Here is a 15,146-nt window from a genome sequence, read left to right as displayed (position 1 = left end):
ACACAACTCAGAAAATAAAATACTAATACAATGCTGCACTGTGCGGCTTTTGATTGTAATTTTAGTCAAAGGGCAACAAGTAAAGCAATGTAAGTCTTAACTGCTTTTCTAGTGATATGAAGAGGAAAAAAGAATGGGAAGATGCCTGTTTATGAATAAAACTTCCTAAAGACCCATGTCTTTGTTCTCTTCACTCTTAGTCTTTTAGGCTTTTAGTCGACCACAGCTACTGAAAGAGCTTACAAACGGCAGAGACAAGAAACGCTAGATGCCATCTTGGCAGGATGTAAACATGACGATGCATATCATGACGCTGCAGCCACTAAAAGAGTTTCTCAACGCAGATTTCACTCGATATCCTATGGCATTTAGACTCCTTGTGGGGAAAAATCGATGGTACGACATTTGATTGGAGTCTACGCTTATATACATCGCCACCTGTAAGCTATTCCAGTAGTTGTGGTCATCATATCAGTATTTTGTTTTCCAAGTTGTGTTGCAGTAAAAATAGCAACAGGTAGCGCCAGTACATCACAGAGTGCAACTGTTTCACCATCAAAATAATGGTGCCTCCCATAGTCCAAAATATGCATAAAATGATTTTTTTAAATAACGTAAATTTTTCAAGTGAAAGACATTATTTATGTTATATTAAGCCATACAAGTCTTAATACCTGGGATTTCCTTTAATGTACAGTTATGAGGATCAGGATAGTGGACCAATGACATTTCGAAGGGTGGCGGGGCTACACACTAAAAATAGCTGTTAAAGGATGTTAAAGGTTCTTCATGGAACCGTAGGTCCCAATAAAGAGCATATGACAATGCATCAGTGGAAATCAATCAAACAACGTCAAACTGCTTGGCGTGGTCACAGCTTATACTGTTTGACATTCTATTGCACCTTGTTTGGTTTGGACGCAGTCTAAGCCACGATACAGAATGTCAGTGATATCCATATATTATTAAAACTGCAGCAACGTTTTAAAATGCTACATTTCCAAATAAAACATTCTGTCACATATACACAGAACAAGCTTCTAATTATATATCTCAAAGAGCTGCACCTGCAATCACTCCATTGATTCTGTCAGGACATCACGTCCTGCGCTGCAGTGCACACACTCTGCTCCGCAGTGTCCCACCCATCCTAATTTAGGGCTTGATTAGGATTCCAAACCGCACACAGCTGCTGGTCTTGCCGTAGAGCACCTGGTGTGGAGAAATAAGCAGGCGTTTATAATGAACTGCAGAGATTTCACCTTTTATTAAAACTCTCATCACATACATGCACTGTAATGGCATGCTAGCATACAGTGCATAGAGATGAACCCAGACGCAGCGCGGCCACTGCTGGTGAACTTTGGGTGACCCAGGAGATGTTTCTTTTTCAGAATACTCATTTGTGAGTGTAAGCGACTTTGCAGGTTTGGATCTGCTGCGGTTGGGGAATTATGTATGCAATGAGATGATAATTCATGCTGTGTGCTTTCAAGGGCATCAGTATCAGCATGATGCTCTTAATGGCAGATTGAGTCCTTTAATAAAAATTCACACTTTTGGGTGGGTTTCATTAAAGCTGACAAGTCCCAGTCATATTTCACACCAAAATTAAAAGAAGAAGAAGAAAAAAACATTCTGCATGAAGATTATAATGCTGTTGTTTTTTAAACATTTTTTGCATTAAATGATCTTATTTCACCTCTCAGATTACTGTAATTTATTACAGTAATACAGTAATGAGAATCGTTGAAAATAATCAGAATAGTAAAAGTATGTGATGATACATTTTAGTACTGAAAACTGTGGTGTAAAAATTGCTTAATTGTTCTGAAAATGTCACAATGCAAATCTGTAATGTTGGTTGTAAGGTCGCAAAGAAGGTAAACCAGGATTTTTGGGGGCCAGTGGGTTGAAGGTCCAAATTTCAGTTTCAATGCAGCTTCAAAGGGCTCTACACGATCCCAGTCGAGGAATAAGGGTTTTATCTAGTGAAACAACCAGTCATTTTCTAAAAAATAAATAAATAAATAAAAAGACAAATTTATATACTTTTAATCACAAATGCTCGTCTTGCACTAGCTCTGTGATGTGCATCTACAACTTTACGCATTAAGTAATCAAGGTAGGGTAGGGCGAAAAACTCTCATCTCATTTTCTCCTCCAACTTCAAAATCATTCGACATCATTGTTTTACCTATTTGTAATGGGTGTTTGACTTTCTTTGCACGTTCGCTTTGCGTTGAGCTAGTGCAAGATGAGCATTTGTGGTTAAAAAGTATATGCATTTTTATTTTTTTTAGAAAATGACTGATTGTTTCACTAGATAAGACCTTTATTCCTCATCTGGGATCATGTAGACCCCTTTGAGGCTCCATTGAAACTGCAATTTGGACCTTCAACCTGCTGATCCCCATTGAAGTCCACTATATTGAGAAAAATCCTGAAATGTTTTCCTCAAAAACCCTAATTTCTTTTCAACTGAAGAAAGGAAGACATCTTGGATGACATAGGGGTAATTCTGGAAGTGAACTAATCCTTTAAGATTTTTTGCATTGTGGCATAATTTTAATTATAGTTAAGCTCATATTTGAGTGTGAGATTCACTCTTTTGAATGTTAGGATCACTAAAGCATCACTTTATGTGTCCTTCTGGATTTAGATTGCTGTACTGATCACTAATGGCCAATCGGATGATCCAGTGGATGGTCCAGCTAAAGCTGTAACAGACAGCGGGATTTCCCTATTTGCTGTGGGTGAGTTGAAAAATTGGTGCTAATCTTGGTGCTAAGTGTTTGGGTATGTGTATGTTTTGACTTGTGGCTCAGAGTAGCTATAGTGCAGTGATTTACAGTAATATTAGTGAAGGCGGTAAGACATAAAACGTGTATGTTTGTGTGTGTCAGCCTTGTTTCCTTGACTTTGTCATGCTCTTTCTGTTTTGACGCCCAGAGTGCTGAAATAATTATGGCTCATTACCCGGTGGCCGACTAATTGCTGTAATTTTTCATCAAGCCCATTCCTCCTTGCCCCCCTTCATCACACACACACACTGACACCGTGTCCTGCCTTTCTAATCAGTTTTCCCAAAGAGACGTGAATATATCAGGCCATTTGACACATCTCTGAGACACGTGTACAGAAAGGCGACATGCCGTGACGTTCTCCCATCATCACTTTACAGCTGATACACTGTCTGATAACACTGGAGCTGGTCTGAGAGACATGAGGGTCATTTCTACACACACACACACCTGTTATGCATTAACTAGACCTTACAGGCCTCCATGTTAAAATAATGTCATGTTTGAGCTGTGGCATAGTGGTTAGTGAATAGACATGGTGCTCATATGGGTGATAAAGGTTCGAGTTTGACCTGCAACAAGCTCTGACTCCGTAATATGTAAGAAATGATGAAGCAGATCTGTATAGAAGCTAATATGTGCTCTTTTGACTAGCTGATACAGTTAATGTCAAAAGTTTACATACACCTTGTAGAATCTGCAAAATATTCATTATTTTACCAAAGTACTGACCTGAAATATTTTACTTTAGTACTGACCTGAATAAGATATTTCACATAAAAGACATTTACATATAGTCCACAAGAGAAAATAATAGTTGAATTTCTATAAATGACCTGTTCAAAAGTTTACATACAGTTGATTCTGTGTTATTACCTGAATGATCCACAGCTGTGTTTTTTAGTTTAGTGATAGTTGTTCATGAGTCCCTTGTTTGTCCTGAACAGTTAAACTGCCTGCTGTTCTTCAGAAAAACCCTTCAGGTCCCACATATTCTTTGGTTTTTCAGCATTTTTGTGTATTTGAACCCTTTTCAACCAATGACTGTATGATTTTGAGATCCATCTTTTCATGCTGAGGACAACTGAGAGACATATGCAGCTATTACAGAAGGTTCAAACACTCACTGATGCTCCAGAAGGAAACACAATGCATTAAGAGCAGGGGGTGAAAACTTTTTGAATTTGAAGATCAGGGTAAATTGAACTTATTTTGTCTTCTGGGAAACATGTAAGTATTTTCTGTAGCTTCGCAAGGGCAGTACTAAATGAAAAAACATAATATTTAGGCAAAATAAGAAAAATATTCATTCTGTTCAAACGTTTTCACCACGCCCCCCAGCTCTTAATCCATTGTTTTCCTTCTAGAGCATCAGTGAGCATTTGAACCATCTGTAATGGTTGCATATGAGTCCCTCAGTTGTCCTCAGTGTGAAAACATGGATCTTAAAATCATACAATCATTATTGGAAAGGGTTCACATACACAAAAATACTAAAAAAAACAAATAATTTTGTGGGAACTGAACGATTTCTCTGAAGAACAACAGGCAGTTTAACTGTTTAGGACAAACAAGGGACTCATTAACAACTATCCCTAAAGAAAAAAACACAGCTGTGGATCTTTCAGGTAACAACGCAGTATTAAGAATCAAGCGTATGTATTGTAAACTTTTGAACAGGGTCATTTTTTATAAATGACCATATTTTTTTTTCTTGTGGACTATATGTAAACATCTTTTATATGAAATATCTTATGCGGGTCAGTGCTGCATAAAAATAACATGCATTTTGTATGGTACCTCTTATTTTGGTAGAATAATTAACATTTTGCAGATTGTGCAAGGTGTATGTAAACTTCTGACTTCAACTGAACTGTGTTCTTCAGGGGTAAGGAACGCCGATCAGTCCGAGATGAAGAAAATCGTCACAGAACCCCATGAGGAACATCTACTGCTCAGCCCAGATTTCTCCTTCCTAGAGCATCTTCTGCCCAAACTCTCTCGTCGCATCTGCTTCACTGCTTCAGAGCCTCCCCGACCTGTTAAACAACAACCATCTGGTAAAACCACCATGAGTTCTGCTAATGAAACACAAAGCCTAACTTTTTGTTATTGTATGTAACTAAAGGTTTTTATTGTATTTTTGAGGTTTTTGAGATTGATTCTGACATTTTCTGAATGCATTGTGATTCTCTATGGAATCAAGTTTAGTTTTTAACACCAAACCCAAAGACGACAGGCAAACACATGGGTCGTCACACACACAGATTGAAAAGTGCAATATGAAGTGCTGTTCTTTCTGCTGTAGTGGTGGAGAGGATAGTAGGACCTAAAGATCTGCAAGTGAGTGAGCTGAGTTACAGCTCTCTGCAGCTGACCTGGAGTCAGGCCACAGGAGACGTTACCGGCTACAGGCTGCTCATCACCCCTGTGTCTCCAAAGGGCCATCTGCTCCAAGCACAGCAGAGACAGGTGAGACACGGTCACCTGTGCATATGCACACCCCACGCAGCACAGCACAGCAGATGGAGGGCTGCACATGGACCAGTTTTCTTCATGTGGCAATAAGCTAATATGTTTACTATGTGTGGTTTTCTTTCTGTCTCTCAGATTGATCTGAAAGGAGATATTAGTAGTACTCCAGTAACCGGGTTGAGTCCTAAGACTGAGTACTCTCTCACTTTATATGCCATCTACCCCGGACGCATTGGAGAATCTGCCACTATTATCACAGAAACCAGTGCGTTTTAAATTTTATACTCTAAAATGTCTGTAAGCATGATATATATCATGCAAATGTGTAAGCAAATGTGTATCTTTTTCATTTATTTGTAAGCAAACTTTCCCATTGTACAAATGCAGTATTTTAGTATATGCATGTTTTTTTTTAGCTGTTTTGCCACCGGTTTCGAACTTCCGTGTGCTTGAAGAAGGACTGTTCTCTTTACGTCTGGGATGGACGCCTCCACTTGGAAAAGTGGATAAATATAAAATTTATGTTCCAAGAAGTGAGAAATCAACACACACTCTAAAACTTAATATGGGATATTTTACAGATGTTGTTTTAATAGATACCTTCATTTATCTTCAGCTGATAGACCTGGGCTCATTTACGATCAAATTCTTTCGGGCGATGCCTCCTCTCACGTTATTGACAATTTAGAAGAGGACAAAGAGTACACGGTAGACATCTATGCTATGTACTCAGAGGGCACCAGTGAGACTGTATCTGTCACCGGGAAAACATGTAAGTCTGTTTTCTGTCTTCTGTTTTTTTTTTTTTTTTTCTTTTTATAGTGTGTAGTAGTTTCATTTGACGCATGTACCACAGCACTGAATAATCACCAGTCTCTGTACCATCATGGGATTCTACTTCAATTTTGTAGTTTAATAAGGGTTGTACAATGATGCAAAAATAATTATTATTAATATACCATAATTATACCATTAAAAAAATATAAAATAAAAAATAAATTAAACTGAATTTTAAATTATAAAAATGTAGTGATTAAACTTGTTTAATGTTGTGCTTTAATATTGTATGATTTGGGAATAATAATAATAATAATAATAATATATTATTATTATTAATAGTTTATTATTGTTTATTATTGTAATAATATTACCATTTATAAAAATCATTATTGTTAATAATAATTATTATGTATTGACTTTAAATGTAAAATTGTAAATTTAAACTGACTTTAAAAATGTACTGATTAAATGTGTTTAAGGTTGTGTTTCAGTACTGTATATTTCAATATTTATTATTATTATTATTATTATTATTATATTTTTTAATAGTTTATTATTGTTTATTATTGTAATAATATTACCTTTTATAAAAATCATTATTGTTAATAATAATAATACTAATAAATTAAGTGAAATTTTATATTAAATAATTTATTATATGCATCCATTGTTTTATTATTTATTGACTTTTAATGTAAAATTTAAAATTTAAACTGACTTTAAATTTAAAAATGTACTGATTAAACGTGTTGTGATTCAATACTGAATGTTTGGGAATAATAATAATAATAACAATAATAATTGCTATAAATAATAATAATAGTAATAATAATATTTATTATTATTACTATTATTATTATTATTATTATTATTACTATATTATTTTAATAGTTTATTATTGTTTATTATTGTAATAATATCAACACTTATAAAAATCATTATTGTTAATAATAATAATAATAAATGAAGTTAAATTTTAAATATTAAATCTTTTATTATATGTATCCATTGTTTTATTACTGATTGACTTTTAATGTAAAATTTTACATTTAAACTGACTTTAAATTTAAAAATGTACTGATTAAACGTGTTGTGATTCAATACTGAATGTTTGGGAATAATAATAATAATAACAACAACGACAACAACAACAACAATAATAATAATTGCTATGAATAATAATAGTAATGTTGTTTTTTTATAGTTTATTATAGTTTATTATTAGAAGAATATTACAATTTATAAAAAATCATTATTGTTAATAATTATAATTATTTATTGACTTTAAATGTAAAATTGTAAATTTAAACAGACTCCAAAAATGTAGTTTAAATGTGTTTAATATTTGTGCTTCAGTACTGTACATCTAAATATTTATTATTATATTATTATTATTATTTTGAATATTTTATTACTGTTTATTATTGTAATAATATTACCATTTATAAAAATCACCATTATTTTTTATTATTATTAATGATAATAATTAGTGAAATTTTATATTTAATTGTTTGGCTTGGAAATATTGTGTGTATTACTGGTTTAACCACTAGATGGCAGTATAACACATATCTTCATGAAGAAACCTTTAACTTCAAATATAAAACTTTCTCTTGTGTTTGTATTGATCATTTATTGAGTCATTTGTTTATTTAAGTAATTTTCTATTTCTGTTTAGCTTTAGTAAAAGAATTGTAATTTTTATTATGCATTGTCATGCCGATAAAAACTCAATCTTCTATCCTTTTTTGTGTGTTGCAGTGAAACTGGTCCCAGTTGATCAACTGCTGGTGCAGAACGCCACAACAGACACAGTTCAGGCTCGCTGGTCGTCTGTCAGAGGCGCCACAGGGTACAGACTCACCTGGTCATCATCAGGTAACAACCACTGATCTGCTTCAATATTAAATGCATCATATTTAAAAACATAAATGCACATGCACATCTCTACCTCCATATTTCCACAGAGGGACACATAGAAAACGTGAACCTGGGAGACAACTTTAATTTCTACATGGTGCAGGGCCTGCATGCTGGCACAGAGTACACCATCACCATCAACCCCATTTTTGTGGACATTGAAGGGCCTGTTACCTCTGCCAAAGCCAAGACATGTGAGTGCAGTTCACACAGGATGCATGCTTGCTTTCCAAAACAGAACATGGGTTTCAAATTGTGTTACTGACACGGTGTCTTAAAAACAGCAAGTGTGAAAAGCTACAATACTGCTAGTAAATCATGTCATGTCTGAAGATGCTAATGCTCTCTCTCTCTTTCTCAGTGGAAAGCAGTGCAGTACAAACCCTGAGAGCGTCTGCGGTGAGCACTAGCAGCGCTGTTACCTCGTGGAACGCCGTACCTGGAGCCACAGGCTACAGATTGGCCTGGGGTCCTACTGCAGGTGTCTATATAAATACCTTTTTTTTGTCTCCTTGTCCTGCACTTGGCCATTCACCACTTTCCACTTTTACTTTGTAGTCTGTTTCTCTTTTCATTTCCTCTCTCTCTGATTTATAGTCTCTTTTTCATGGAAGCGACAGGTTGGTGACAACATGAGGTGTCGCTGTGCCGCCTCATGACTCATGCCGTCAAGTTTATCTGTGTGTTTAAGAGAATTTGTGTGTGTGTAAGTTTGGGGCTCTGTGTGAGAGAAATGAATTGATGTCACCTCAGAGCACCTCCAAAAGAAGAGTCTTTGAAAGTGACTCCTTTCTGTCACTGTGATGGGCTGCGGGCATCTGCTTTAAAAGAACGACCTGCAAGAACATTCTGATGAAGGAGAGCTCTGTGACTCATACAACACGCCCTGACACATACATATAGATGAGGCTGAGGCTGAGTTTATGGGGAACGGGGGAGAGAAACGGAGGGCGAGGAGACTAAATTAGAAGTTAGATGTTTAGTAGTTTAAAAAAGATCTTGAAACATGAATGTAAGATTCATTATCATTAAGATTCATTTTAATTATTTACTATAAAATTCTATGTATTTTTGATATGAATTTGTATAAAGAATTATATGAATATAAATGTATTCATTTTATAAAAAGTTCTTTTTTTTATAAAAATGTATGCATACATACAATTTGATTAATATTATTATTTGCTAATATATATGTATTTGTATAAATTATTATATAAATAGAAATATAAAAATAAAAAATAAAAAATAAAAATGGTTTTATTCCAAAAAAAAAATATATATATATATACATTAAAACAAGACGAAATATGTTAATATTACAGAAGTAAATTGTGTGTGTGTGTATATATATATATATATATATACACACACAATATAGGTATGTGTGTGTATATTAAAATATTACACTTATAAATATTTAAAGATATATTAAATATTTTTGCATTTATATATCATCAAAAATAATATACATATACCTAGTATTTTATATATATATATATATATATATATATATATATATGTATGATACTGATACAAATACGTACCGAAATTGTATAATATATATATAGTTACAGTTATATATACAGTTATTTATTTTTATAAAAATGCTGACTTTTTGTAATAAAAATAAATAATGTTTTCTAATTGTATAATGTTTTTAATTATTATTTCTTTATATATACAATATATATTAACATATATATTAACTTCATTCATATATATGTATATATATATATATATATATATATGTGTGTGTGTGTGTGTGTGTGTGTGTGTAAATATAATCAATTTTGGTATGTATTTGTATAAATTATTATATATAATTATAATTCTGTAATAATATACTTCTGTAATAATTATATATATATATATATATATATATATATATATTTTTTTTAAATGTAATAAAAATTATGATTTTAGAAAATACGTTTTTAGAAAAAAAATATATATATAAGTATACAATTTTATTATTACTATTTGCTAATATGTGTATATGTATGTATGTGTGTGTTCAATTTTGGGAGGTATTTGTATAGATTAATATATGGTATATATTTATATTATAATATATATATATATTCAATTTTATAAATAATTTTTTTCTTGTAATAATAGTTGTTTTTGTAATATATATATGTTATTATTTGCTAATATATATATATATATATATATATTTCAAAAAATAATAATAATAACAATGGCTAAACAGGGAGACAAAATGTTTTAGTGATTTATATATATATTTTTTTGTATTTATGCATGTGCAGAATTCATAGGGAGAGATCGGCCCAGGCAGTTGGCTCTGAATGGCAGCACAACTGAGTATGTTTTGAAGAATCTGGTCCATGACACCGAGTACGTGCTTTCCCTTTATGTTCTCTTTGGCTCTGTGGTCGGTCCAGGCATCACTGCTACATTCAGGACCTGTGAGTGACCCGACACCTTGTCATGTGTCCATGATAAACACATTCTGACAGTGATTATTTCTATATTTATGTGCTTGATGGTCGGGTCTTGTATATTCTGCTCACCAGCGCCTCTCGGATACGTCTCAAACTTTAAAGTGACGTCATACACCAGCTCCTCCATCGACGTGGAATGGAGTCCTATTGTAGGGGCCACAGAGTACAAACTCACCTGGAGTTCAGGTAAAAACTGTTGGTACTTTTTGTACTTCTTTACACCTATAAAATGATAAAATACTGAATTTGAAATAAACCTATCCAGTTGGTTTTAATGAGGCCCATAAAACTATGATATATTCCGAATCATAACAGATTTGATTTGCGTCATTGTGTTCTCTCGCAGAATTTGTGAGTCCTCAGAGTCGGTATCTTGACCGTAGCATTTTACAGCACAGCATTACTGGTCTTCAGCCACAAACGCTTTATTCTGTCAGCATTCATGCTCTCTACAGCAACACAGAAGGACCAGAAATCACCCTCTCACAGCAAACAGGTACTGTTCACAACATTAAATGTATTCACAGTAATTAATTCCTCTTCCTTCGTAGGAAAGCTGTACCAGCAAATCTTGACTTCTAGTTCTGCTGCTCAATTTGCCTCTGTGTCTTTTTGCAATGACACTTGGTCGACAGGCATGTGTCATTTATCACAGCCATAAGAAGAAACCTCTGCTCAGTTAATTAGGCACTTCAGACAGTCAGGGTCCGGGGATATGGAGATGTTCCTCCCTTTGTTCCAATGGGATTGAGGGATATCATGTGATTGATTGACAGCTCCTGTGTTTGAGCCCCCATCTTTAGCAACCGCAGCTGTATAGAGCAGTATTTTTACTGAAGCTCAGTGTGTGTTTCACTGCTGTCAGCTTCACTGTTATCAGCACATCTTCACAGTTACACAGACAACACTGTGAAAAACAGAAGGCAGCTGCACTGCACTTAAACGAACACTATATAAAACTATAAATACCAAATAACATCAAGGTCAAAAATGTACATACACCTTGCAGAATCTGCAAAATGTTAATTGTTGTACCAAATTAAGAGGGATCATACAAAATGCATGTTATTTTTTTATTTAGTCCTGACCTGAATAAGATATTTCACATAAAAGACATTTACATATAGTCCACAAGAGAAAATAATAGTTGAATTCATAAAAAATGACCCTTTCAAAAGTTTACATACACTTGATTCATAATACTGTCTTGTTACCTGAATGATCCACAGCTGTGTTTTTTTTTTAATGATAGTTGTTCATGAGTCCCTTGTTTGCCCTAAACAGTTAAACTACCCGCTGTTCAGAAAAATCCTTCAGGTCCCACAAATTCTGTTTTTTTTCTGCATTTTTGTGTATTTGAACCCTTTCCAGCAATGACTGTATGATTTTGAGATCCATCTTTTTACACTAAGGACAACTGAGGAACTCATATGCAACTATTACAGAAGGTTCAAACACTCACTGATGCACCAGAAAGAAAAAATGATGCATTAAGAGCTGGGGGGGTGAAAACTTTTGGAATTTTAAGATCAAGGTAAATTTCACTTATTTTGTCTTCTGGGAAACATGTAAGTAGCTTCTGAAGGGGAATACTAAATGACAAAAAATATGATATTTAGGCAAAATAAGAAAAATGTACACATCTCCATTCTGTTCAAAAGTTTACATCCCTGGCTCTTAATACATCAGGTTTCCTTCTGGAGCATCAGTGAGCGTTTGAACCTTCTGTAATAGTTGCATATAACCAAGTGTTACTAATTGTTTTACCATAATGAATTTGCAGCCTCTTTGACAGACTCTGAGCTGATTGAGACTGTTCGGGAGGTAAAAGTTGTGGACATTGGCGCCAACTCTTTCAAACTGGCCTGGAAGAAAACACCAGGGGTCACTGGGTACAAGATCACTTGGACCCCTTTTCATGGTGGGTCCCAGCAATCCTCATTACAATTAACACTTGATTACGATCCATCCTTCATCTTTACATTGTAAATACATTCTGTGTTTTTAGGTGGTGAAAAAAAGAGTGAGCTTGTATCTTCTTCTGCCACATCCTTCACCATCACTGATCTGCCTGCTAGTACTGCATACAAGATCCAGGTTTCTGCAGTGGTCAGAAACAAAGAGGGAAGTCCAGTAATGGTGACGGCCCGCACATGTGAGTCACTTTTAATATTTCAAGCTGATTGTTTTTATGTAAATGTACAATAGTAAGTATTTCATTCAAAGTATCTTGAAGAAGAATTTTGCTGTTGTGTTACAGTGGATCTGCCTAAGGTGACTGGATTCAGTGCTCTGAACACTACAGACAATAGCACTGTACTGAACTGGACCAGTGTAATTGGAGCATCTGGATACCTGCTGTCCTGGAGACATATATCAGGTCAGAAACATAAGAATCCATATTTACAGACAGTTTGCACATGAACTTCAATGTATAAAAATATCCTATATATGCATATGTGTGTAATCCATGGTAAAAATTATGGATTGTTTATATATTGTATGTTATTTTATTACAGTAGATTAATCTAACCGATACTGGCTCTAGGCATGAGCACTGCTCCAATTTAGAACAACGAGGCTGACCGTTCATTTGTTAATGAGTGTCGCTAAATAGCAGGGGAAAACTAATTTCAGATAAGCTCTTGTAATAAGAGTTCCTTTCACAAAAGCCGTTTTGTCTGATATACGATACATGAAAAAGAAAAGACAGCGTAGATAATGTCATGAAGAGATCTGTGATTCATTCATGTTATCTTGATGACGTCAACAGGGCTCCTAATGAGGGTGTGCGCTTTGCATGAACATGAAGGTTATTAGGAATCTAAAGGTGGACGTTTATTTTAGCTTTTGACACGGAATACAGACTCTGAGAGTTAAAATTATTTTGCAGACAATAGACTCTCACAGATGTTCCAGTTTTTTGTTTTGTTTCTGTTTTGCTATTTTCTCTCTTTATGTTTTGTGCAGAGGTGGACATCTCCTCTGATCTGCTGAGCTCTGGCTTCACCTCGTATAAGATCAAAGATCTTCTATATGGCAGAACCTACATATTTTCCATCAGACCACTTTATGGGGAAGTGGAGGGTCCGGTCACAACTATCACTAAAAGAATCTGTAAGGCTTTATCTCTACAAATATCATTTGCATTTTAAATGTTGCTAATCACTTATATTTTAAGGAATGATTGATGTATTGGACATGACTGGTGTAAATTATGTTCTCTTATCATAAAAGAGTCTGTCTTTGTGCTGTTTGATTGACTAGAAAACAAATATGCAGATTAGGGAAGGAAAATCTGAAAAGTTTGTGAAACTCTGTAGTAAAGTATACTGTATGTATTTTTGAAGCACAAACACTACTGTTCAATTTGAGGTCAGTCAATTTCTTTCAGAAAGTAATACTTTTATATTCAGCAAGGACACAATATATTGATACAAATGTGATTGTAAAAACATTTATAATGTTACAAATGATTTCAGTTTCAAATAAATGCAGCACAACCATTTTCAACATTGACAATAGTAAGAAATGTTTCTTGAGCAGCAGATCAGCACATCTGAATGATTTCTGAAGGATCATTTGACACTTAAGACTGGAGTAATGATGCTGAAAATTCAGCTTCGCATCACAGGAATAAATGACACATTTTTCAATTATATTAACTTAACATATTTCACAATGCTACTGTTTATACTGTATTTTGGATCATTAAATGCAGCCTTGGTGAGCATATCGGACTCCAAACGTTTGAACAGTGGTGTATAGTAAAAGCAAAACTGATTTGTTTTACAGTGGGAGCCCCTCGTCTCATTCCTGTCCAGAGCCCCACGCCAGCCCCTGTCTCTGCTAACACCAAAATCAATGACTTGCCACTACACACCACAACCAGAAATGCTCGCACCACAGGGGTAAAAGCACCCAGCACACCCACCATCACTCAGAGACTCGCTGTGAGGCCTCAGATTACCATTGGACAAACGACTTCAGCACTGACCAGACTGACCACAGTAAATGACCAAACCACCCTATCCGTCGAGACACCTCCGCCTGGACCAGGTGATTCCGACTAAATAGTTTCAGTATTTTTTTACCCCAGTTTTCAAGATTTTCAGTTTAAAAAATTCTGATAAAGTTGTTTTGAAAAGGTCATGTCATACATTTTTTGTAATAATTACTTTTTAGCTTTTATGCACTAGAAATATTTATTGTTTAGTTTTCATGCCCTTTTTCCCACCCTCTCAATGACCCTTATAATAAAACAGGCTGTTTTTATTGCTTTGTCTTTTTAGACTTGTAAATGCCCCTTTTTTATGTTAATTTTTTATGTTTAAACTAAAACAAGAAGTCTTCCTGACAGGCGTTAGCTTTATATCTGTCAGCTTTACATCTGTGCTGATATATACCATGCAGATAAACTGTTAATCATTGATTTCCCATGAAATTAAGCCTTTACACTCTAAAAAATGCTGGGTTATTTTGACCCAGCTTGTTGGGTTTTATACATTAATCCATTTGCTGGGATGTTTTTTTTTTTTTTTTTTTTTTTTTGACATAGTGCTGGGTCAGTGGTTTGTTTCTATATTATTTATATATATATATATTTATATATATTATATATAATTTATATATATTATTCATTGTCAAGTCAAAAAAAAAAAAAAAAAAGCATCAGCCACAGTGGGAATCTGTGGGAATA

The 15,146-nt window shown here is 34.3% G+C and overlaps 1 protein-coding gene across 1 annotated transcript in view; it reads left to right on the top strand.

Annotated features, from left to right (window-relative positions):
- The window catches only part of col7a1l (collagen type VII alpha 1-like), a 70,196-nt gene that overhangs the window by 14,266 nt on the left and 40,784 nt on the right, over positions 1 to 15,146 (top strand). Inside the window, exons 5-21 of the mRNA XM_051107308.1 lie at positions 2,663 to 2,756; positions 4,691 to 4,864; positions 5,113 to 5,276; positions 5,415 to 5,544; positions 5,696 to 5,812; positions 5,896 to 6,051; positions 7,821 to 7,937; positions 8,027 to 8,173; positions 8,341 to 8,460; positions 10,253 to 10,411; positions 10,520 to 10,633; positions 10,794 to 10,943; positions 12,231 to 12,368; positions 12,456 to 12,602; positions 12,708 to 12,827; positions 13,418 to 13,564; positions 14,243 to 14,506. Of these exons, the coding sequence (XP_050963265.1) occupies positions 2,663 to 2,756; positions 4,691 to 4,864; positions 5,113 to 5,276; positions 5,415 to 5,544; positions 5,696 to 5,812; positions 5,896 to 6,051; positions 7,821 to 7,937; positions 8,027 to 8,173; positions 8,341 to 8,460; positions 10,253 to 10,411; positions 10,520 to 10,633; positions 10,794 to 10,943; positions 12,231 to 12,368; positions 12,456 to 12,602; positions 12,708 to 12,827; positions 13,418 to 13,564; positions 14,243 to 14,506 (2,458 nt within the window). The remainder of the gene's footprint in view (positions 1 to 2,662; positions 2,757 to 4,690; positions 4,865 to 5,112; positions 5,277 to 5,414; positions 5,545 to 5,695; positions 5,813 to 5,895; positions 6,052 to 7,820; positions 7,938 to 8,026; positions 8,174 to 8,340; positions 8,461 to 10,252; positions 10,412 to 10,519; positions 10,634 to 10,793; positions 10,944 to 12,230; positions 12,369 to 12,455; positions 12,603 to 12,707; positions 12,828 to 13,417; positions 13,565 to 14,242; positions 14,507 to 15,146) is intronic.

This window comes from Labeo rohita, chromosome 4 (genome assembly GCF_022985175.1).
Source record: "Labeo rohita strain BAU-BD-2019 chromosome 4, IGBB_LRoh.1.0, whole genome shotgun sequence".
In the NCBI taxonomy this organism is placed as follows: Eukaryota; Metazoa; Chordata; class Actinopteri; order Cypriniformes; family Cyprinidae; genus Labeo; species Labeo rohita.
The sequence above is the reverse complement of the archived record's forward strand: the minus strand, read 5'-3'. Positions and strand labels throughout refer to the sequence as shown.